The sequence below is a fragment of the Apis cerana genome, linkage group LG5 (assembly GCF_029169275.1).
Source record: "Apis cerana isolate GH-2021 linkage group LG5, AcerK_1.0, whole genome shotgun sequence".
Lineage (NCBI taxonomy): Eukaryota > Metazoa > Arthropoda > Insecta > Hymenoptera > Apidae > Apis > Apis cerana.
In genome coordinates this window covers 8,345,020-8,371,758 of record NC_083856.1, presented here as the reverse complement: position 1 = coordinate 8,371,758, position 26,739 = coordinate 8,345,020, and the positions used below count along the sequence as shown (strand labels likewise).

Sequence of the window (26,739 nt, the reverse complement as noted above, 5' to 3'; positions counted from 1 at the left end):
CTCTTTCTTTATGACTTTAACTTATGCATGGATAAAAATATTCGTAAAGAATACATACATATATGTACTTACATTGTGTACGCGTGAATATGATATATTCTATGATTTCACTTTCAAAATGGTTAAAATGATATAAAAAATAATATCCTTTTCAACTTTGTTAATATTATTTTCATAATTTCATTTCAGTAGTATTAATAATTAATTTAACAAAGAGAAAATTAATTTTGAAAGATTTTGCGATATATTAATGATATTTTGTTATAATTTGTCTATAATTTGATCTATATTTGAATAATGAATATCGATATGTTAATATAAACCATTATATGATTCTATGATGATTTTAGATCATATGAATTTATTTATACTTATTGATAAAAAATGATCTTAATATCATATTTGATAAGCGATCGTACTTTTAAAATCATCGTTAGGAAATCAAATGCATCTTATTCACTTGCTCATGAACTATGATGTCATACTGCAGTGCGCACCAACGACAACAAGATTAATGTCCTTGACAAGAAAAATATTTCTATAATATATAATATAAATGCCTTTTTCTTATTAGTAATAATATTTAATTGAATGTTATAAAATATGAAATTTAAATTAATATCTTTTACAAAGTGCTCGTATCACTTGAAGATATGTACGATAAATGCAACATGCCACAGTAAGTTGCAACTGTAACTGTATGATGCTTAGCAGAAAAATCAATCGATAACAATTCATTTAGTTAACTTTGATTTACAATAAATTAGTTATGATACATATTAAAAACTGTTTAATACGAAAATCATTCATTACGAAATGTTAAATTGGTTAGAAGAATTTATAAAAATGGGAAAGAAATACAATAAATTATATAATATAACGTAAAATATTATTATTGTCAATTGGAAGAGACAATTATCCAAAATACAAACCAATAAAAAGGATAAATGAAACATGAATGAATGAATAAGTAATGAATCTCCTTCGAATTTTTATAATAATATTTCATTGAAAGATTAAAAGATTCATACGCATGAATGTAAGGGCCCAAAGTAAGACGCCCCTAGTATAGGTTGAATAATACGTTCCTGCACAACGGAGCCCGCGAGGGCTGGCGAGAAGAAGAGAGATATACTAATGATCAGAATTGATAGAAGAGTGACAGAGATAGCGAGGGCGAGAGAGGAACGCGAGGGCCGAGGCACACCATCGAGTATCAACCAGCTGGTTGGCAAGGCAGCCGCGAGCAGTCGCCAGTGAGACGCGGTACCCCGCGAGGGCTTTCGTCGTTTGTTCGTTCGTCTATACGTGTGTCTATATGTCCGTCATCTCCCTTCCGCTTAAACCTATCGTGGTCGTGCGTACGTTCATTCGTTCGTCCGGTCCGTGTGTGGTGCGTCTCCCTTCGCTTGCTTTCAACGACACTTGCCACCGGTCGCGACTATCGTCTCTGTGTCAAAGTACATCTCTGTCTTACTCTATCTCTCTCTCCTCGTTTCTCTTGGCGTGCCCGACTGAAAAGACAAGATGGCTGCCGACTCAGGAATGGAGACGTGTCCCTCCCCGGAGATTGCAGACTCCAGGAAGCGGCCGCTGGATTGTGACGCGGAAAATGGCGCGACGAAGAGGTCTCATTACGGATCAGGTATTTTAATTGCGTGTTGTCAATCAATTTTCTTGACTGTCGCATAAGTTTCCTTACATACCTTTACCAATGTTCCTATACATATACGAACGATAATGTACACTCACAATGATTTTCTCTCTCCTCCTTCATCTCTCTTTTTCTTTCTTTTTGCTCTCTTTTTCTTGCTTAGCGCTCTTTACTCTCTCACACGTCTTTGACAATCTTGTCGCTGCTGTTGACACAGCGATCGCTCGCTCGACCGTTCTCTTTCGTTTCCCACTTCGAACGTGTATACGAAGGCAAGAACGTGAACACGGTGCACCGCACAGCGGTTCGCGCATCCTCTCGTGCCACGTCTCCTTCTCTTTTCCGTCTCTCATCTCTTTATTTTCTTAATTTGTTCACTATCTTCTGTCTAATGTCACAAACGCGACTTCATACGTGTTATCTATAACAGTGTTTTTTCGTTGACGTTCATTTTATTATTGTCAACGTCAGCATTGTCACCATCGTTTTCGTCTTCGTTGTCACCCCCCACCCTTCTATCCTTCTTCATCATCGTAATCATCAACATTGTCCTTATTTTCCTGCTTGTCTTCATCGTCGTTATTACTGCTGTCATCGTGGTCATCATCATTGTTTCTACGTGGGCGACTGTGCCTGTGAACGTCGTTAATGGAGAATCGTTGCTGCGGTGGCTGTCGATTATGATCCGTGACTCTGCAACTTCGTCTCTGTCGCGCCCGTTTCATCATTTCAACCACTAGCTTCGCAGCAAGAAGTGGCCTATACTTCGTTCCATTTGTACGCATATTGTGTACTTTTCTGCCGCATTCTCGTAGTGCAGTGCCGCTGTTGTCGCAAAAGTGGCATACTAAGGAACACGCTGCTACCCGTTGAGTGGCAGTTACTAGGATGTGGCGTATCGGTGAGTTGTCAGGCACACCGTTCCGCTGCCGAGGTTGCGGGTCAAGGTCGATGCAAAGCGAGTGAGCGCACAGGGCTTCCATCTGTCAAACAGCTGTTTGCCTTCAACGCATCGAAACTTTGTCATTCTACATTATACTTCCTTATTCTTCGTTCACCGATTACGCGACACTTTTTCGAGGCTCGTACTGCGTGTTCATTGGTATCGGTCTTTCTGCGCTCGCGTGTCCGTGAGTACGCATGATTTCGCGTTTCATCGTTTTAGAAACCAATCAGAAATCACAAGTTTTATCATGAATATCCGAATAACGTGTTATTTGATAAAAGAACATTGTAAAGTTATATGTGAGCTTTAATAATTTAAATTCAATAATAATGATCTATTTTATAAGGATTATGATCGTCATTAAAAAAATTGGTGTTTTGAAATGTGTGTGCATTTTATTGAAATTAATTTAATGTTTTTCTTTATTTGCTTATACTAATAAATTTTTTTGTTGAATTGTTTATGTAATTTAAAAAAATGTAATTTTTTAATGATCTTGTGTATTCTGTCATATATTAATCCATAATTTGTGTATTAATATTATCTTTCATGCAATTAATACAATAATTATATAATTTTATATTTTACAGGGGGAGATGGAACGTATCATCTCAAAGTATTGGTCCCTGGAGTGGCTGCTGGAGCAATCATTGGAAAAGGAGGAGATACAATTGCCCAATTACAAAAAGATACAGGAGCTAGGGTCAAAATGTCTAAATCCCATGATTTTTATCCAGGTATACTGAAAACATTTACTTATACTATATCTATTATTAAAAGATCTATATAAAGATATATAATCCTTTTAATTTATACATAATTATTTTATATGATCTAAAGGAACAACAGAGAGAGTATGTTTAATTACGGGCAGTTTAGAAGCTATAATGGCAGTTATGGATTTCATTATGGATAAAATTCGTGAAAAACCAGACCTTACATTGAAAACAACAGTAGATTTTGAATCAGGAAAAACTACTGCAGAAAGGGATAAACAGGTATAAAATTTTTTATATGTTTTATATATATTTATATTAAATTAATATTAAATTTATATTAAATTAACATTTCTATACTAATATTGTAATAGTGTATTATTTCTAATACATTATATGATAGTAAAATTTTTATTATTAAGTAACATTTTATTTTTGTTATCATATTAATGATCAATCATCAAATATTATGATCAATCATCAAAAATTTGATTAAAATCAAATATATTATATTTATTGGAAATCTATAATAAGAAATGTTGTTTTATCTATATATGTGTGTATATATCTATGTATATATATATATATATATATATATATCTATGTATATATATATATATATATATATATATCTATATATGTTGTATATATTATATATATCATAGTGTATATATATATTGATTGTAATCAGAAAGAATAGAATTTCTTTATTTAGATATTATAATTAATGTAATATTTTAGGTAAAAATTTTAGTGCCTAATAGCACTGCAGGAATGATAATAGGTAAAGCAGGAAATTATATTAAACAAATAAAAGAAGAATGTGGCTCATATGTTCAAATAAGTCAGAAAGCAAAAGATGTATCTTTACAAGAAAGATGTATAACAGTAATTGGAGAAAAAGAAAATAATCGTAATGCATTAATGATGATATTAGCAAAAGTGGCAGATGATCCACATAGTGGTACATGTCCAAATGTTAGTTATGCAGATGTTAGTGGTCCTGTAGCTAATTATAATCCTACAGGTAGTCCTTATGCTCAAGCACCTACAAGTACTCCTACATATACCTCTACAGCTGGCATTAATACAGGTGAGATAATAAATAATAAAAATAATAAAAAACGTAACAATTATAAAATTAAAATGCGATGTTAATAAATTATCACTTGTATTCACAGTGAGTCTCTTGAATGGTGCTGGATTAAGTTTGAACTTGAATTTAGGAGCTGCTATTACAGCGGGTACAGCACCAGTGACAACGCAATTATTAGAACATATAAAATTAAATTTACGAACGGCAGGTTTTTCTGAACCTGCTGCTAGTGAAATTTTATCTGCTATTGCTACACTTGCTAAATATAATCTTCTTGGAATGGGAATTGGAATGCCTTCTAATATGAGTTATCTTGGAAATCCTATGGACAGCACTACAACTGCAAATGGTTCGAATAATAATGGTGGTGTATTTGGGCCAATTGGAACAGTTCCTACTCTTGGATCTACGTCTCCTACACCACGTAATACACTTGACAGATACGAGCCCTTTGATCCATTCAGACAAAACAACACAGCTGCCAGTGCTATTCATCTAAACAACAATTCATTTGGCCTTGGCACTAACCAGTTATCACTTGTAAGTAAGAGTCCTACACAGGTAGACGCCAACAACAAGGAGACCAAGAAAGTAGACATAGAAATTGCAGAGGTTATAGTGGGAGCTATTCTGGGACCCGGTGGTCGTGCCCTCATTGAGATTCAGCACCTAAGTGGCGCCAACATACAAATCTCTAAGAAGGGCATGTTCGCTCCTGGTACCAGGAACCGCATAGTGACTATCACGGGTTATCCTAATGCAATTGGCACTGCTCAATATTTAATTGAGCAAAGGATCAGTGAAGAGGAAGCAAAACGAGCACGTCAAAATGCCCTCGCCAATATGATCCATTGATTTCAAGTACAGCACTTTTGTTCATCCCCATTATTGAGCTCCGTTATTCATCTTTCTACATCTTGAGATGATGTTTACGGTAGCTCTCTCTTCCCTTCTTTAAACTCTCGTCCACTATCACCTACCACCCGTTGTCATCTGTCGCTACATCACTATAGCGCTTGCATTATCACATCACTATTCATACATCCATCATGGTCAACATTTATCTATCTTTTAAGATTATTATAATATATAAATATTATATGTTATATGATAACTACTACAATTGTTCTGTGATACACCACGTTACGGGGCTTTATCACAAATAACACACGTACCACATCAGAGTCACATAATATATCTAGTTGTATGGTATAATAGGATATTGAAAGAAGCATGATAAAATTATAATTATATTAGAAACGAAATGGCACAATTTGGCCATAGTTGTTCTTGAAAAATCGAGACAACAATATTATATGGGTATATTGTTTCGTTTCATAAAGATGAATCTATTTTTTTTTTTTATATATATAGGAGCATAATCTTACTATTAATGCGAAAAATATTTTTAGTTAGAAGATCATACAGAACTCACAAATTGAATGACTTCAATTTGAAAGATTAATATCCTAATGTATCGCGCAAGTCAAATTCTATTCATTTCCACAAAATAATATTGCAATTATTGTATTGAACTGTTCCTTGAACTATGAAATGATTAGGCTGTTTGAGCGAGTTTTTACTCATAGTTAACATGATATTGAGCGAATTTTCTTAAGTACAGAGTAATACCTTGGCAAAACCAAAGATCTTACATTTGTAAAGCAGAAATAACTTGGCTGGAAGATAAATATACATACAAAGGGAGAGCTATTCTATATATAAACATATATTTATATATTTACAATACTGGCTGGTCCAGTTAAATGATAAACATAATACTTTATTGCCAAGTTTTATTCTGAATCCCAAAGTCTTTATTTCTCAAAATCTTCATCCAATTATTACATCGTGTAGTATTTAGATTAATGTACTCAGAAATATATAAACATCGAGTCTCATTCTTCTTTATTCATATCTTAGGAACAAAGAATTCATTTTATTAAGATGTTAGGATAAGAATTACTCGATTTATCATTGGATCAAAACGATCCTTTCGAGTAATATTTCAGTATGGTTGCAATGTGCTGCACATTAAAAGTTTTGTCTAATTATTTTTAGTTTCAAGGTATATCAGTTGAATACAATTTTATATTTCATGACACACTTCAAACTAAAAGATGTGACATGAAAAATTTTTTTTGTCATTCCTTTACATTATAGTAGCATAAATATAATTATTTTTATTACATAGAGATATTTATATTTATATACAACCATTTTCAATAGTTTAATTGTGGAATATTGTTTGAGAAAAATATTCTATTTTCTTCTTTAGTGTTTTCATTTCTTTTCTATGTAATGATTAAATATTCTAAAAATGAAATAAATTACGATTTCTGCATATATATTCACTTTTATATAAAAATTTATATAAAAGTTTATTAAGGTCAGCATATGTCATACATCCTTGGGTTCTGTATGATATTGCTTTATGTGGAATTCTATTTAAGCCAACCAAATCTTTGACAGATTTTTAATAACTGCACTTTGACGTTGAATCAAATTTTTAGATAGGGAATGGATTTTAGCTAGAAACTTCGTTTATGTTGATAATTATCAATATCATAAGCAACAGAATAAATAGCTTATATTTCATTGCTAGATAAAAAAGAGGATACAGCATCTATTAATAACAAACGTTTCAAATCATTGTTTTTCTTTTTGGGGGGGTAGGTATTAGGAAAGGGTGATATAAGGGATAGGCGGTAATCAATAATGGGTTTAGTTAAAATATGTCTGAAAACGTTAGCTGTAGCGTCAAATGAAATATATAAGTGTACATGAGTACAATTCATAGCTGGAGGCGCTGGCTCACCGCTCTTTAAAAATAACTTGTATATTCATAAATATCGCATAACATGAGTAATAATATATTACACACAGAGAGAAAAAGAGTAAATATATATATTATATATTATATTATATATATAATATATATATGTATATAAAAAAGATGCATATATATATATACATGAAAAGTTTGAATTAGATTATTAATAAAAGAGAATTCATATTATCTAAAATATAAATGACATATATGTGTATATTTATATGTATATATATATACACATATATATTCTATATATATATATAAATATATAAATATAATATATAAAAGATATAATATAAGTAATGAAATGATATTATAAACATTGTTGACAAAATATTTGCGTCCGCGTACGTAAAACATAATTTTATGTTTATTCATAAATTGTATGTGAACTATTATTGATTAAACTTCACTGTGTTGCCCAAATACATTGAAAAAGAAGTCACAGATACGATGAAGATGCAAACTATTATTATATTGCTGTAGATAGATCTATTCAAAGAAACTTTAATAGAACATGTTACGAACGTCACGTGTACCATTAATTTAATTTATAAATCACTTTATTTTAATAGCAATCGTGCTATTAATATTAATGGCAGCATAATATTTCTTTATTGCATCCGCATATGCAGTACTTTTCTTCGTTAATTAATACGTATCATCACATTAGATCTATCATTGGCGATTTATCGATTTTATCCTATCGTCACTTTCTCTCTATTTCTATTTTATAATTCACATTTTTTGACTGCCGGTAGGCAGGTGTGTTCCAATTGACTTATATATGTGAGGATTTTCAAAAAAAAAAAAAATGGATTTTATATCTCGTTCATTTATAATACATCGATTCGTACATTTGTCATTTGTGATGCTCATTAAATATATTTGTACTAAGATACCTAAATCTAATATTGCACTAAACTCGTACAAATAGGGAAATTAAAAATGAATTTACATTTGATTTCATTAAAAAAATTTTGATATATTTTGTGCTTGTTACAAGTAATTTATTATAGTGAAGTGAAGTAAATTTTTATCTCATAAAATATTTCTCCTATTAATTTTTTTCTTTTTCTTTCTTTCTTTTTTTTTTTTTAATTTTTCTCTCTTTTTTTATGAGAAGACAAATATTTTTTATCTTATGTTCTTAAAATTATAACGTTTCTAATGTTATCGATCAGGAATAGCAATCAAGATTTTTTTATTTTATTTGCTGTGATCAAAATCAAAAAATCAAATTATCTTTTTTCGATTCAGAGTCTAAATTCTATTAAACTTGTAATATGCACATTAAAGTAAAAAAAAAAAAAATGAAAATAAGAAAAATGAGAATATTTAAATAAATTTTATTCATAAATTTCTATACAAATAAACAACTTGTAGGTAGCAAAAAATAATTAGATTAGGTTACAATTTTTCTCAATAAACACATTCCTTAGTAGAACAGATTATGTATAAGGCTAGCTGTGATGGAGTTATGAGTGAGAGAGAAAGAGAGAAAAGTAGGATGAAAGAAGGAGATATAAATATTCATCAGCTACCAGTACGTAAAAATTGCCACAATATGTTAATAGTGTGTAAAATATAAAATTTATTTGTGCAGGGAAAATAACTCGGTGATGTAAAGATTCATCAAGGCAAGGAAGATGGATGCGTTTTATTCGCAATGATAAATGACGATGTCGATGTTGAAATGTGCATTTCTATCAGAATCAAATGTCATAATATCAATTTTCCAATGTTATCACTTGGAACATTTGAAAAAAAAAGAAAAAAAACAACTCTCCTTGCATCAGCGGTAAGAAAATTAAGCGATAAATGTGTTAAAAGCTAATAGAGATAAATCAATCTAATATAAGTACTATATTTCCTTTAGTGATTAATATGCATCTATACAATATTACTATTTTATAAATATTAATGTTATGGGGCTATGTGTACTGGTTCGTATGTGTTCAATGGTTAGAGGATGTATAATGCAATAGGATAAAATTAAATTATTCGGAACATTGAATCGTGATTACGATTGATGCAAAAATTTCCATAAAAAAACGTCCAACGAGAAAAAGGATCGATCGTATATACGTTTGTTCTGATTGTTTCAATGTTGACAGATACCTTTAGAGAGTTTACTTGTTATTATTGTGTTAAATTTTATTGTCGCATGTTGGACGATTGTTGTCTGAAAGAAAAGATATGCAAATACCTCCATATAAAGTGGCAAAACAGTATTGGTTGGCCAGTCTGTGTTACCTACGAGTTGTTTAACAAGAAGAAGAATCGTTAAACAATTTAATGCCGGCAGTCGCCACATATTTAGAAGAATCTTATTTCATATGACGCTTTGTTTTGTACAGTTCGAGATATTTCATTCGATCATTCTTCTAAAAAGGGTATAAACACGGCGCGTAAGAATGGTCATTGCGCGCCATGGATAGTTGTACACGATTACTAAGTATAGATGTGTAGATAGTGTCTTAAATCTCTTGTAAAAGTCGTCATTACAGGTTCAACGTTTTAAATCAATAATCGATCGATTTAAAAAAAAAAAAAAAAAAAAAAAAAAAAAAGAAAAAAATTACAGAAATAGCTATAAAAAAAAAAAAAAGTATAATTATACTCTCGCACGTGGAGACGTAGTGTAGTAATCAGGGAAACTGTAGGAATTGCATTGACTCGCCTCAATTCTAATATGAACTATTGTTACAGTAACTATAATTGAATTTGACACACGTTGCCACAATAAAGTGGCTTGCGTGTCACGTTACTTGGCTGTGTGTGCTAGGCTACATCGTAATTCATGTTCCATCATCCATCACTCCACTCGCACAGACTCCATTTACCTGTATAGAATGCAAATAAAGGGGAAGGGATAATAAAAAAGGGAAAAAAATGTAACGATGATTTATCATTAATTATGTTCATTATATATATATATATATATATGTGTATATATATATATATATATATATATACACATATATATATATATACACATATATATTGAACAAAATGAAAAAAAGAAAAGAAAGATCGATATATACATATTTGATAACAGAGAAAGTGAAAAAAATAAAAAAAATTTTCTTCGCATGACATTCACATACTCCACCCAATCACTTTAGTGCCATATTGATATCCCATCAGCCACACTTGTTGACGTTTTGACGGTAGAACGTGTTGTTAAAGATGTGTATATTCTGCAATTATGCAGGCTGTTTTGAATAAAGTCGGAATACGTTTATTTCCCATTACATATATTAAATCGTTACAAAGTATTATGAAACACACCTGTATATGCTTATTTAGTTTCTGCAGTGTACAAAGAATCGTTTTACAATTATTGAAAGATTTTAACTATCGATTATCACAATGACGAGAGAGAGAGAGAGAGAGAGAGCGAGAGTGAGAGCGAAAGAGAGAGAGAGCGAGAGAGAGAGAGAGAGCGAGAGCGAGAGATTTATATATGTATATATGTATATATATATATGTATATATTAATATATACATACATATATATATGTATGTATATGTATATGTATTGATTGCAAACTCTAAGTTCGAACTTCTTATTTTATGAATAATATATATGAATAATATTCTAGAAAACAAAATTTTGTAAAAAATGCAACAGTTTCTTAATTAAGAGCAATGTATTTTCCAAATTATTGTTGACAAGACAGAAAAAAGCTATCTTTCGTTTTATATCAATATTTTGGACATTTGGTGTTGAAGCAAGTAGAAGAAAATTTTTAAAAATTGCCACAAGGAAAAATTAAAAAATTAGGAAAGTAGAAAACTAGGATGAAGAAGTATAAATAATTTTTTTTTTTTTTCAATTTTTTTCTAACCATTGTTTCTAAAGAAACGTTGCATTTGGATGCTTTAAAGATGTTATTCTCGGAAGATTCTTTTAACTGCCACTTGTTGCAATTGTTCGCTATAATCAAAGATTTAAACGATAGAACAAATTAACAATAGTCAAAGGAAATATAAAAATTGATGTAAAATAACATTATTAAGAAGTATTAATATATTAAGAGATACGATAATAGATATCATAAAGAAACAATTAAAAAAAAAAAAGATAAAACGATGAAGATAAAGAAATAATAATAATTGATTGCATTGCATTGATCGACAATAGAGCAGAAATAATTATTATAATATGTAGAGAACAAAGAAAGACAAGCTCTGTCTGTAACTAATAATTAAACAAATTCTCTTGAACATTTAACTTCTTCTTCGCCAGATGTTTCCACTTCAAACACTGTTGTATATTATGAAATTTTCAACCGCTGTATTGTTGCCGCTGTTTTGTATACAATCGTGTCGTATTAGAACATTATCCGCAAAATCGATTCGCGATATTTTTGCTTTTTTTTTTCTTCTTTAACTTCCGTTAATGCTTCCTCTTCTATTTTATTCAATTCATCTGATTAAAATTTCACGATATACCTGCATTGCAATGCCCTTAAACGAACAGAATAACAAAGGAATAAGATACGACATAAAAATGAAAAGAATATAAAATGAAAAAAATAAAGAAAATAACACGTGGCTGTAAATATTTTATATATATATATTAAAAAAAGAAATATATATAGAGAGAAAAAAAGAGATCTATCTATTATAGAGATACGCGTGGAATTAATCGAAAAGAGGCTTTTATTTTTATCTAAAAAATAAAAGATGGACGATAATTGAATATAGCGAGACGAGAATTATAATTGAACGAGTTCAAAAAAAAAAAAAAAGAAATATCCTGACTTTAGTCGATTTTAGTGCATAGTATTTACCGATAAAGTATTAAATCTCGCGCCATTGATACAAATTTCGATCGTTCAGTCCGCACTGTGTCTTCTGCATAAATAACCAAACGCTAAATTCGCAATTTCTGATATCATTGTACAATCAAAAAAAGAATAACCCACTTATAAAGCAAAATATAAAAAGACAAGAAAATAAGAAAAGGGAAGCTTTTTTTCCGCGTATATAAAAATTGAACAGAAAGAAACAAGCCTCGTTAGTGTATTCAAAATAGCAATGCATACCGGTATATAAATCTGTAAAAAAAATCATAATGACTGAATATCTGAAAAAAAAAAATTAATTCGAAATATTTAGATGCAGAGCGAATATAATCGAGAAAGAATTTATCCGAAAGATAAACTATTATCAACCAAAAAAAAAAAAAAAAAAAAAGCAGAAAAAAGAGGAAAAAACGAATTGTGGGACTATAACAAAAGAGAGAGGCATATTTAAACGACTAGATCATTCGTTAAAATATAATTAAGAGGGTTGTACAAAAATGTATGTAATGTTATTTTATTGGAAGTGAGACTTAGAGTTAGACTGTTAATACATGGTATATTATTTTGGGTAAGCATATGTAAAAAAGAAAATGATTAAAAAAATAATGAAGAATAATGACGAAGAACTTGAATGAGATCGTTATTGTTGAGATAGAAGTAGCACATAGCAGCTCGGGGATTATAATGATGAGGAAGAGGAAGGAAAAAAAAAACTATTAAGTACCTTGTTGAATATAAGTAGATTAATAATCGCTAAGTCGCGAAGAAAAAAAGATAGTGCACCGCGACGGTGCATGTGTGCACATTCATGTTCATTAAACAACTTGTCGTCATTTTACACACACAAACACATACTCATACGCATATGCATATGCATACATTGATACATACAGAGGGACATTGTACACTTGTATAACGCGAAATGTTGCATGCCTATACACGCAAAATGAAAGATTTAACAAAAAAAAAAAAAAAAATAATGAAAATATTAATAGAGGGTTTTACGCGAAACGCAGTGCCGCGCGTTGTGCTTTACCTTTTTAAGGGTCGTATCCGAATTACGATACCGGTTACATTAGATGAAATAAATAGCATTATCTTCCACAAAATATTTCGAATTTCAAGAGCAGCTGGCTGCGAAAAAGGTACCATAGAGAGATTCGTTCGTCATTGATGGAACACGATCACAAGTATTGTACCTTACATTCCTTTGGCTATAAAATATAATAGTAAGAACATGACGACCGTGTGCATCGTGCGCTTTATGAATCGCAATTATCATACAGCAAAAAATAAAATAAGAATAAAAAAAAAAGAGAAAGATGAAAAAATAGAGAAAAATATAGAAAATTGGGGAATTCATGCGATTAATTCATAATAATCGGAAGACGAAAAAGATATTTTTCAATTCGATTTGTGAATATGATACGAATATTCTAATTTCATTAATTGACGCACGCATTACACGGTCGATCATTCGTTTTGTTTTTTTTTTTCTTGTTTGTTCATTTCGTCAGAATATATATATTAAAAAGAGGAAACGGTAAAAAAAAAATAGCGAGCGAAATTGTATTTTTAATATATATCTGTATAATCTGAATATATATATGTATATATATATATTCAGAATATATATATATTTTCTGGGGTTTCGCCACTAAAAAGGATATTGCGATTCAGCTTCGAATATTCGCAAGGGATTTTAGATATAATTATCGAAAAGATTATTATAATTATTATAATTATTACAATTATTATTATCATTATTATGAAGAGTATAGCGTGTTCTCTTAAAGTGAAAATTTATATATATATATATATATGTATATATATATATATATATGTATATATAGATATGTGTGTATATATACATATACATACATACACACATGCATATATATATATATATATATATATATATATATATATATACACACACACACTTCTAAGCGAATAAGAACGAATAAGAAAAAGAAAAACTACGGAGTTGTCATTGAGAATTATTGAGAATCATCTGAGCGATATATTAGAAAAGGAATATGCACGTATTTGAATACGTGTGTCGATGCGCATCGATTGTTCATGAATTGTTTTGTCACAATCTTTTTCAAAAAAAATTTAAAAAAAGAAAGTAAACAAAAACAAAAATTAATAGGGAAATGTCGCGTGTAGCTCTGCTGCATCTGATGCTTGATGAAAAATGCAACAGGAAAATAAGTTTAACAACAAAACACATTTTGTCCCTGCTTAAGACTTCCTTCAAACAAACGAATGTCATATTGTATCGAGCACAAAAAGCTGCGTTACTTTCTTCTATAATTTTACATTCAATTGTATTTTCGCGAAAGAATTTTTTCTTCAATTGTCAGCTCGGATTTGTAAAAAAAAAGAAAAAAATGCTTCGATTTTTCGATATATTGAAGAAGCGACATTTTAAACTATTTCGATTTTTTTTATACGGATAAGTTATTATCAAATTAAAAATGAAATGATTAGAAAAAATTTGATCGAGTCGAGCTTTTCTCGACTCGTATCGATAAGAAAATGAATTTTATATTTTCCTTGTCGATACGACGAGAATACATTAGATAAATATTTCTTTCCTATATTTAATTTAAAAAAAAACATAAAAAAGAATAGAAATAAAAACGTATATTTATGTTTATTATTATTATTCTAGGCAAAATTTAAATAACGAATCAACAATCGGAAAATCAAAGTGAATCCGAGATGTGCGGATCGATAAACGCAACGACAAGCGAATATGCATCACGGCTTGTAAGCCTAAAACGTGAGAAAAAAACACTCTTAGTTTTTTTGATCGATCAACGTGAAATAATTACATTTTTTATTTAATAATTTTTTCTTGTTATTTAAAGTTTATTTAGAGTATACCCGAAACCGTGACCTCTTGGGCATCACTATGATTGTTACTGATGAAGTATATATTATACTATATATATATATATACATATATAATATATATGTATATATATATACATATAATTAGTTCACAGCATTTGAATTTACTCTAAAATAATTACTTTACACTCTAACCACATTTATTTGCATCCATAAATTGTTATTCTTTCATCATCAGAGTTATTCCATTCAATGTTAAATAATTATAAATATTAAAAACATAATATATTAACTATTTTCACTCATGAAAAAGCATCGTTACCTGTATGACAAGTGACCATAAGAGCATAATAAACAATCGCTCATTAAATGCATTTTGTTGTTCTTCATTTCATGACCTGGCCACATGTTCCATCCATCTACTCCATCGATCCATCCATTTGTCCATTCAATGTCGCTGTATGATCGTCATACGCATTCTTTTCTATTTTTTTTCTTTCTCTTTCTCTTTCATTCACCCAAGACGTGATTATCCGAGTATCACGGAAACTTTTTATTATATTAAAGTTACTTCTCTTTTTCTCTTTCTCTCTTTATCTCCGTTAATTTCTGACAATGGCATCCAATGAACTCCTGTGCAATTGTAATTTTGTCGAAATTAGGAAGGTTCCGATTCAATATTGCGATCTCTCAACATATATTCATATTCTATTCGCATTTGACCGAACACGGTCCAATTCTATTTGACTTACGATGAAGCCTTCCAAATTTTGATAGAAAGTTCACGAGAGATGAAACGTCCTTTATTAAGTGGTACCTGTAAATACAATGATGTACAATTTACGCGATCTCTAGGTAAGCTGTTCGACTAGTCTTAAGTTTTTTTATAATGTATCTACGTACACGAACGGAAACAGGAAAAACAGGAAAACAGATGCGTTTGTATTGCGATGTTAAGTAACGTATTAATCTCAATTCTTTGATTTATCTCGTGTTTTCTGCAAAAACGAGTTAAACCGAAGGATCGTGGCGAGTATAATTCCATAGATATTTTCAAAAAATATATATACATATATATATATATATATATCGAATGACAAAAAAGCGCAGAGATATTATTAATATCAAATTAATATCATCGTCATTCTATTATACTCGTTTTAACTATCTGTCGATTCTATCGCGAATTTTACTGTTGCTGTTGTTCTTGTTTAACGTATCTTACGTTCGGAATAGCATATCATTCTGAGTATACAGTACCAGAAGAACTGAAATTATAGTTCTCGGTGCATTTCGTCAGCGTACAAAACAGAAAAAGATGCTGTTCTTACTAGTCAGTATAGATAAGGGAATGTATTTTTTTACACGATTGATTTGTAATAAAGATATTGAAAATGAAAGAAAACTAATCCAGTTTAGATAGAGGAAATATGAGAGCTTATGTTATTTGAAAAAAAAGAGAGAACAAAGATATCGATGAAACTTTTGTAAAGCAAATCAACGATTTTCCTTTTTTTTCATTTCTAGTTAGCTAAATTTCTTTCAGTTTTAAATTTTCGTCTATTGATTGGAGCATTTTGCAATGGAACAAAATTTTCGAAAAATATATGAAACTTCTTCACCAGGTAAGTTGTATATTCTATTTTCTTTTCTTTGTTTTTTTTTGTATTCGTCCATCTTTTATTTTTTTTTCTTATCTTATATTCTATTATATCTTTCTTAATAAATCAATTGATACAGTCAAAACATATTCTTTATTCGAATAATAAATGCACATTCACAAGTGTATTTATAGTCTGTTGACAGCGTTTCTTAGTTTCGCATCTACAAATTAATATACATACACTATGACACAGAATTTATTATTCTTCATAAGCAATGAACGTACATAATTCATTTTCACTTACAAAATATCTATATGCATATCATGCCGATGATTCGTTTTTTGTTTAAATTTTCATGAAGTATCGTTTGCATTCATTATTATTATACACACATACTCGCATTTGCTTCTTCTATAAAGTTTCTCACGCATTCTTTTATAAATGTGTACGTAGCTCTATCTAACTAAACTCTACTTAGGACCATCGGTAAAATGAACTTCTAAACATTATTGCCTTTAGTTCATCCCACTATACAATGATTCTATGTTGCGTTTTTTTTATTAATTTGTTTGTAAAACAAATATTTATTATTATTACTATTATTATTAAGTACTTTCCTGCTTCTGACTCTCATATATTCACAAACAAGCTAATAATGAAAAAATGGTTTATGCTAAAAAAGTAGAATTTTTAGTTTTATACATAAAAAAAACTATTTTTTAGAGAAATGGAGAATTAATTGTTATCGCATCAAAAGTGAAATTATCATTAGATGCACCAATATTTGTACAATAATAATTCCTCGAATTTTTCTTATATTATTAAATCCTATATTATTAAAGATAGATCAATGATTTTTTTCGCTTGAAACATTTTCACAAAAATTATCCATTTCTCTTTCTTCTTTTCTTTAATATGTAATTATTATAAGAATAACAAATATCATGAAGATTACAAAAAAAATTTAGATTATTCTTCATTATGATCACGACACTTCATTAATATTCATCACGATCTTACATCATATATTAATCAAATGTTTCACGATATACTTTAATAACGGAAAAATCGATTAAGAAATAAATATTTTTTGTGCGATTACGCTTGAAGAGTAACGCTTGTTTGCATTCTTTCCTTATGCATTTTCTATAACATCTATAACTCTGTAAAACTTGCGATACTTATTGAAATGATTAGCCATCTCGAAAATCTAACAATCCGATTTTCTGCATGAAATACTTGAATTTATATTATGTATAAAAATTATATTAATTATATTATAATTATATATATTATTATCTAATCATATCACTTGTCATTTGTATAATGTATACAATTAAATTTAAAATATGTTTCAATTCTTATTTTCGCTTTATATTAAAATATAAATATAAACAATTTCTGCATACAATTAAATAATTGCATGAAGAAGCATGCAAACAAACATCTCCTTCATTCTTATATAGTACGGTATTTAATATTTTAAATCAAAAATAGCTTTTACTTTCATAAAAAGTAATGATAAAAAGGAACCCGGCAATAAGGAACAATGCCGACATTATTGACAAGTTTACTACATGATTCTGTTTTGTCTTGACATTTTTGTTATGTAATAAAAGTATTCTCCATGTATAAAACTACAAAATATATAGAAGTTATATATAGATGATACATTAAAGATGTATCTCTATATAAAGATTACTCTTTGCAAAAAATATATTGTAAAGTTTTAATTGTGCTTAATATTAAAACATAAAAATATTTTAAATAATTTTATTAATTATCACGTTTTATTATTTAAATAAAAATCGCATAAAATTCTTCAAATACAATTTTTTTCAATGGAATGTTTAAAAAATGATTATAACTTTGTATATGAGCGTGTATTATAAAATAAAATCAATTACTATTATTCTATTTTTCAACGCTAAAAAAAAATATAAAATTCAAATTTAATTTCATTAAAATTTTTAAATGTTTACTTATGATATACTTTACAAAAAAAAACGAAACATACTCAAAAAAATATTTAAAAATAAAGCTTTAGAAAAAGAAATTTGATTTGTACTTTTTATTTCTCGATATTATTACGGAGTTTGAGCAGATTGCATTCCCTTATTACACGTTTCCTCTTCTATTTATTCAATGTGTGAGTATGTGTGTTTGCGATGTTAAATCTGCTACTTTATACTCGGTAAAGAATTTCAAGTTATATTTAATATTATTTAATAGCAACACTTTTCCTTAATCTAAGCAAGCTAAAAATAATTGAAAAATTATATCATTAAAAGTGTATAAAAAGTAAACTTTTGATTTCAGACAACAGAACCTATTTATAATAGGTCAGTACATTTTACAAAATAATATTATAAGTATCATACGAAGAAGAATTTTGTTAATTTTGATTTTGTATATATAAAAATTAATGAAAAAATATAACAAAATTAAAAAGGCCAACATTTTTATCCTCTGAATAAGTATAGAAATGGAACAGTGTTTTTTACCTGAAATAGATAGCATATCGTGCATTTGATTTTGATAAACAACTAAAAGTTATAGAATTCAATATTCTATTTTACACTGTTTACCATTTCAATACTTAAACGTAGTTCATAAGTGATAAAAGGTGTAATACAAAATATGTGTATAGTATAAAAAAAAAAAAATAAATATTTATATAAAATATATGACAAATGTTTCTACAAAATTGAATAATAATTTCAATACATTAATATACTATGTATAATTATAAAAAAAGAATTAATATACATATTATCATCTTGTTTTGTTATAATTATATATTAGTAACTTTTTTGAAAGTAAAGTTGCATCACCTTTTGCCACTATAGAACTACACCATATTAGACCACTTCTTTTCCTGCTTCCAATAAATTAAAAGAGGAAGAGAGTGGTCTGCCTTGCTTGCTACTTGGTTGCCTCTGGAGGACAATCAGGCTGATTATTTGGATGAGCAGCAGTAAAAGCTGGATGATTTTCTAAATGACGGTCTACCCTTAAAATTGTTGGAAAAGGTCGTAAATCAACAAGAAACCTTCTTGCATTAAATATCTGCGGTATTAAGCAACAATCTGCTAATGTGATTTCATCACCTACACAGTATTTTCCTGCACTTGATGACAATAATTTTTCTACAGCTGAAAAATAATATTAGTTATATTTATATTAATATATTGTTAAAATTATTTTTATTTCCATAATTTACATACCTGTTAAACCTCTAGTAATCCAATGTTGTGCCCATTCCTTTTTACGTTCTTCTCCAACATAAATCAACACAACTAAATTTTGTAATGGTTGAATACCACTAGCAATAACTTCACAAATTTCTCTGACGCGTGCTCTTTTCACTGGATCTGCAGGCATTAAAGGTCGATGTGGTCTGGTTTCTTCCAAATATTGTAAGATATTTAACTGCAATGAGAAAACTTTCATTTTTAATATAATCCTTAATATCACTAAATAACATAAAGTAATGTATATGAATATTTATACACTTACAGATTCTATTAATGTGTGATTGTCAATATGAAGTGCAGGTACCTGCTCCATTGGATTAATCTCACGAAATTCATTAGAATGTTGTTCTCCACCACCTTTTATCAAGCTAACTGGTTTTATATCATATGGAATTTCTTTTAAATTCAATGCTGTTAAAAAAATATTATATAAAAATATTATATATAATTTTATATAAACATCAAATATACATGTTAAAAAAAACGGAAAAACTTTAATTTTATTTCTAATAAGAAACTTATTTCATTTTTAAAAATAAAATATTATGAAATTTTGATAAATTCTAATTTTTTTATTTATTATTTCCAAAATTTAGCGAATATTTTTCACTCACCAATTCGCACTCTCCACGAACAAGAACTCCGCCAATAGGAGTAGAGTATTGGCTAAAAATTCAGAAAAAGAAACGAGATAAATACTGCAACACATTTTGCGATGTTTACTGGCTTCAAATGGCACGTTGACGGAAGGTATACATACATTAGTTTTATTTATCTAAGACCGGTGAAATATAATCAGATTTAAGGAAAGAATAAAATAATAAGGATAAAAAACTATAAATGAAATTAACTAATGATTAATAAAGAAATGCATTTAAAAATAACAGAATTTTTAAATCGAACGTTTAAAGAAATGATCTCGTTGCAAATAAAGGATTGATAATATGAGTAAGACTGTAATAATGTCGGATTCAATGCATTAAAATGTTAATTTGCTTACCTTTCCCATAACGGACATCTCGTCAGGCTTTGATGGACGGATTCGCCTGCTTAATGATCTTTGTCCGATTATTCGAGACGACGCTGTGGCTCGCGAATCTCTTCGAAATTATTCGGTATCCGTTCAACGCGCGAAATCACTCCTCCCTCCCCTTTTATTCGATTGCCAGACATCCCATTCCACTGTCTCATTCCAGTCTAGGGTTCACACAACCAATCACAATCCACTTTCCGATAGGAAACAGTGCTGTATAACAGGAAAAACCTTGAAGATTGATGTATGCATAAAATTTTACAACTTTATATATTTCATGATTTTATATAAATTATTTTATCTTAATCTATACAAGAATTTAATTTATAACTTTCAATTCAATTTAGCACGAAATATTTATATTTATATTTATATTTTTCTTTATACAAATGAAAATAAATAATCCAATTATATCTAATTATTCAAAATTACAATCTTATTTTTATCGAAAATAAGAATAATCTATCATATGTATATTAATAAGAATATAAAATGTAAAACCTGTACACATATGCGTATATACATTAATATCAAATTATAATTCCGGTATATGAAGGTTAAAACACATCAGTTAATTTTTAATTATATTTTATACTTATTTTAAAATATATATAATTATATATAATATATGTTTATATTATATATATTTTTTTATGTAAGAAATAATAAATCTTTGTTAATATTATATTATGAAATAATTACGAAAACTTAAAATAATAATAAATATATATAAAAATATTTTACAATATTAAAGTTAAATTTTAAAAAAATAAATAATATTAAATATTTTTTCATTAAAATCTAAATAGAATTTTTAAAAAATTAAAATATGTATATATATTAATTTGCAATCCTAATTATGATAACCATATTCTATTTTATTTTCGTATTGTTACTTTGCATTTTTACAAAATATATTTACAAAGTACTTTTTCAACATTTCTAATCATTTTATTTTTACTCTTTAATGAATTTATAATAATTTAATTAATATTAAATTTTATATTCATTTTTTAATATCATATAATGTATTCGTAATATAATAACGTATATTTTTTTAAACTGCTATTATTAAATTAAAACACATTGAAAAATATGAAAATATGTAAATATATATATATATATATATATATTTCATATAAAATTACAAAATATACAAAAAAACGAAAATATTTATATAAAATTAATATATATAAAATATATATACAATATATATAAAAATACAGAAATATATATTTTGTATATAAAATATATGTATTATATTTAAAAACATAAATTATTATCTCCTTTTTTTTCTTTATTCAAAAGTCCTTATATTTTGGTCCATATTTATCATTAATATTGTTACAATTTATATAGAAGATAAATATAAAAGAGAAATAGAATAGAATAGAAAAAACAGAGATAGGTTAAAAATTATAAAATCAGCGCCATCTCTAGAATATTACAAATGGATTAAACATAAGGTAAGAAAAGTAAATAATAAAAGAAGGATAGAGATAATGCAGGAATTAATAGTTAGCGCCATCTATCGAGTAACAAAAATTTTAAGTTTGAAATTCCCCAAGAGATGGTGTTATCTGTTCATTATTTTTAGAAAAATATTTTTAAAAGATTTTATTTATTTTCGATTCTTATTTTTCTTTATTCCGTCTTTGATATTCAAGAAGTGACTGGTGGTTAATTTTTACTATATTTCTAATCTCCGATTAATTTATTTTTCTTATCTTACATTAATTTTATTTATATGATATTCTGAAGATGGCGCTGATTTTTATTCTATTTTTTTGTTCTTCTCTTACTATTTGCTTTTGTTTGTATTTATTCAATAATTGTAATAATAGAAATACTTGTTACAACTTACAAATCAAAAAATGAAATATAAGATATAAGATATAAAATTTTTTTTTTGTAATAAAAAAAATGATTGTTATGTATATACATAAATTTCTATATTTATTTACATCATATAATAGATATATAGATATATCAATATTAGGTAAGAAATATAAATTTAATTTACTTAATTTTATTTTAAAAAAGTATTTAATTTTTGTAAACATTATATATTGTATATACATTATATCATAAATTATATCTTATATATACATGTTTAGATAATTTTAAATAATATGATAGAGAAAAACTATAATATATTATTAGAATGTTTTGTAAAACAACAAATTTTCATTTTTAAAAATTATAAATAAGATCAATTTCGAATAAAATATATATCTTTTTTATATATAATTATGATTATTATAGTAGTTATAAAATATTGAAATTATTATTACAACAATATCTACAACAATATTACCAAAAAAAGAAAATTATCCGAAAATTCAATATTTAACTGGAATTTATGCACTTACTGCATGGACTGCTATATATATGTTTTATCTATCAATGAAAGAATCCTTATTTACAACTCCAAAATGAAATATATTATTTTAAATAAAATAACTTAAATATTATTCAATAATTTTATGTAAAATAATTTAAATTTTTAATTTTTGTAAGGCAAAAATTGATAGAAAAATTAGAAAAAGAAAAAATAGAATATATAAAAATTCAAAATGAATTTAGTTTTAAGTTATAATAAAATAGATTTTTATCACAAAAATGTTTTTATTAAATTCAGTTTACTAACAGAGAGATTTATAAATATAGTTTAATAACTTCTTTTTATTTGTAGAAATTATTTATAATATATAAACTTTATTTTAGGTAGAGATTATTTAAGGTAGAGATTGTCGTAAGGCAATTGCTCCAGAAGTTTCTGGATTTAATTCCTTTAATCTTTGTTCCATTTCACATAACAAAGCTGACCTAAAAAATCATATAATTAAAAAATTTATGATATATTATATACCAAAACAAAAAAAATATAATTTAACAAACCTATATTCTTCATAACGCATAACAACTTCTTCTAATTCTTGTTTATATAATCTAGTAAGCATAGCATTAAAACAGTCAAGTTCTGGTAAACGAAAAAGTTCCCACCGTAATTTACGATCTAATGCTACTGATGCTCTACTGTATACATATAACCAATGAGGTATTTCTTCATTAAGGTATGGATTAGCTGGAACTAAAACACTGTGGGAGTGAAAATGTGTGTGGCGTGGTGGTGATACAACGCGTACTGCTTGTACTTCATGAGGATAACATGGATGCTCATATTGTGCTTGCCGCGTAATATGACTATAAATAATATAATTTTTTTATAGAAATTATAATATATACTTTTAATTTTAAATTATAAAACCTACTTAACATAATAAACACCATATTCTGGTGATTCTATTCTTTCCCAGCCTGTAGGTAAGCCTTCTTTTTCAAGAGGATGAGACCAATGAGTGGTTTTTGTATTGTGATCTATATAATATTTTCTACCTCTAAGAGTGAAGTCCACAGACCATCCAGGAGGTAAAGGAAGTTCTTCTTGTTGTTCATTCCTAGAACTTGATCTTTCTGAATGGCAACGACTATATCTTAAAAATATATATTACAAACATAAACAAAATATGCATACTTTTGATAATTTTATAAATCTTAAGTATAATACTTTTCTACCCTGTATTTTGACGATATGCAGAATGATTATATTCATCATAACCTGAATCAATATCAAAAGGTTTATAAGGTATTTGTGGTGTTTGAACCCGATCTAAATGATATTCAGATCCAGCATATTGATTAACATATGTATGAGATATAGCAGGTGAAAGTCCAGAATGATACATTGGAGTTGCAGTGCGAGATGAAATTCCATCTCTTGTACTAGTATTGATAGAAAGACTGGCAAATCTAAATGAATATATTGCAAATTTATTTTAACTTTAAATTATTATTAATATATTTTAAAAGATAAATTACCTTTGTGCTAAATCTGGTACAGAACTATTAGGAGTATATTTTCCTTCATGACTTCCTAAACCTACTGCACTCATTGTTGTCTTAGTATTTCCAAACTTTTGTACCATACTGGGTTGTTGTGGAATAGACTACATAAAAATTATTTGTTATTTATGTACAAAAATATTGTACACATAATTACTATTTACCATAGATGTAGGAATAGTTGAATGATTATTACGATTCCTTGTTCTTCTATTTGGTTCAGTTGTCCATACATTAATAACTAAAAGTAAATAATAATTATAAAAAAATAAATTATATTTTATTATTCGATATAGTATAATAATAAGAAAACAAGTAAAACAATAATAAAAAATAATAAAAAAAAGTGTATTATCAATATAAAAATTTGTTTTCTATAAATTAAATTCTAAATATGACACAATAATATGTAATGATATCTTACTTGGCATTTCAGGTGGAGTTTCTTTCTTGACATATTTACCAACAACTCCTTCTTTAATTGTTCTTAAATCCTTATTTTTTCGAGACAACATAATGGAATAAATATTTGATCGAGCGACAAACCAATAAATCTTCGATATTTATAACCTATGGTCACGATATTATATTCGTAAAACTAATGAAAGTATATTCCAAACATATAATGATATGGTCAAAAATAACAAATTATTCATTTTATATATTTGTATAAATTTGTTTTAATAAAGACTCAAAGATTATTAAAAATTGCTTAACTAAATTATGTACTTGTCACATGTATGTCTTTTCATAATATGAACGTTCGAAAAAAAACTGTTTCAATTGACGACGCTTTAGATATATCAACAATTTATAATATTAAACTTCGTTTTTAAATTTTTTTGTTCAATCAAACAATTTTTTGTCAATTACTTGAAATTTAAAAATTTAAAAAAAAATTAATTTCATATACATACATTTAGTATTTATAGTAAATTATTTCATTTATATGTCAATTTGACATTATGATATATGTCAATTTCGTCAATATCACGAACTGTCAATTTGACATTATGATATATAAATTTTTTCGAAGAGAGTAAAAGTGAGTTAACTTTCATAAATTCATATATTAGTAATACCAAAACTGATTTTCAATTCATTTAGTATATAGTTCAAAAAAAATTTGTTTTCATTATTTTTATATAGATATACATATAATGTATTATAGATGAAAATTGTGTCTTATATTTCTCTTTCTTTATTTTATATTTGTTATATTTTATATTTTAAGGTTATTTCCATAACCTATCTCAATACGTCAATAGTTGATATATTGTGCATTAAAATAGCTTAATTCATATATTCATTTGTTTACAAGATAAATATACATTTTTCGCTATATAATGTATGTAGATATATATATAATAAATATATTCTTTTTATTTTATTGTATCATTATTGTTTATATGGATATTGCTTTTTTAAATGAAAATCTTATTATATAATGAAATAAGAATTTCTAATTTTGATATTAACTGAAAACATTTTTCATTTTTTATAATAAAATACATATTATGAACGATTTGTAAATATTAAATGATAAATATTTAAATATTTTTTTGATAAACAAATGTTTCATTATTTTATTATTTTTTCATTATTATTTTATTGTTTTTTAGTATCTTATATTTTTTTTAAAGTCTTGATAATTTTATTTCAAGCTAAAAAAAACATTGACATACAGAATAGAATATTCTAGTAGTATATCTTCAAGCAACAACTATTTTAGATTATAAATAATTATTAATGTTATTGAATTACTGCTCTGAAAATTTATTATATGAATAGATAACCATTCTTATGTGTAATATGACAAGGATAAATTAATCAACTTTCATTTATGTTACTCTTTTTACATTCTAAAATCAACTGTACAACTGTTATGTTTCTAACAGTGATTAATATGAGTATCTGAAGTATATATCTATTAAGTCTATTTACAATGAAATTATATCCGCTATAATTCGGACTAATCATATATTGAGGTTGTTCACTTGTAATTTGCACGAGAA

General features: G+C 27.3%; 3 protein-coding genes and 1 long non-coding RNA gene across 18 annotated transcripts; 2 read left to right on the top strand and 2 right to left on the bottom strand.

Moving 5' to 3' along the window:
* Positions 1 to 875: 875 nt before the first annotated feature.
* LOC107994399 (RNA-binding protein Pasilla) lies at positions 876 to 16,329 on the top strand. 14 transcript variants are annotated; one of them, XR_009829702.1, is made up of 7 exons: positions 876 to 1,645; positions 3,191 to 3,337; positions 3,441 to 3,598; positions 4,058 to 4,409; positions 4,498 to 4,952; positions 8,852 to 9,046; positions 9,125 to 9,835. XR_009829702.1 is itself a non-coding variant. In XM_017051293.3 (6 exons), the coding sequence occupies exons 1-6, from the start codon at positions 1,528 to 1,530 to the stop codon at positions 14,755 to 14,757; spliced, it is 1,245 nt and encodes a 414-aa protein (XP_016906782.1). In that variant the 5' UTR covers positions 876 to 1,527; the 3' UTR covers positions 14,758 to 16,329. The 14 variants fall into 14 exon arrangements, 12 of the variants coding, with proteins under 12 accessions (XP_016906782.1, XP_016906783.1, XP_016906784.1 ...); XR_009829701.1 differs by having other exon boundaries at positions 4,498 to 9,046; XM_017051293.3 differs by lacking the exons at positions 8,852 to 9,046; positions 9,125 to 9,835 and adding an exon at positions 14,743 to 16,329.
* A 330-nt stretch (positions 16,330 to 16,659) lies between these two features.
* On the bottom strand, positions 16,660 to 21,026 carry LOC107994400 (probable maleylacetoacetate isomerase 2). Its single transcript, XM_017051296.3, has 5 exons — positions 20,786 to 21,026; positions 20,400 to 20,451; positions 20,048 to 20,196; positions 19,756 to 19,960; positions 16,660 to 19,683 (listed from the first exon to the last, which is right to left on the bottom strand). Exons 1-5 carry the CDS (start codon positions 20,801 to 20,803, stop codon positions 19,454 to 19,456), a joined length of 654 nt encoding a protein of 217 aa, XP_016906785.1. The 5' UTR covers positions 20,804 to 21,026; the 3' UTR covers positions 16,660 to 19,453.
* Positions 21,027 to 22,235: 1,209 nt separating this feature from the next.
* On the top strand, positions 22,236 to 25,432 carry LOC114577035 (uncharacterized). The gene is made up of 2 exons (XR_009829704.1): positions 22,236 to 22,817; positions 23,775 to 25,432. It is a non-coding gene; the product is annotated as an uncharacterized LOC114577035 (long non-coding RNA).
* On the bottom strand, positions 23,427 to 25,283 carry LOC107994355 (scaffold protein salvador). Of its 2 annotated transcripts, none has more exons than XM_028665013.2 (7): positions 25,149 to 25,283; positions 24,889 to 24,965; positions 24,701 to 24,828; positions 24,398 to 24,631; positions 24,094 to 24,315; positions 23,720 to 24,025; positions 23,427 to 23,647 (listed from the first exon to the last, which is right to left on the bottom strand). In XM_028665013.2, exons 1-7 carry the CDS (start codon positions 25,237 to 25,239, stop codon positions 23,557 to 23,559), a joined length of 1,149 nt encoding a protein of 382 aa, XP_028520814.1. In that variant the 5' UTR covers positions 25,240 to 25,283; the 3' UTR covers positions 23,427 to 23,556. The 2 variants fall into 2 exon arrangements, with proteins under 2 accessions (XP_028520814.1, XP_028520815.1); XM_028665014.2 differs by having other exon boundaries at positions 24,094 to 24,309.
* Positions 25,433 to 26,739: the final 1,307 nt, after the last annotated feature.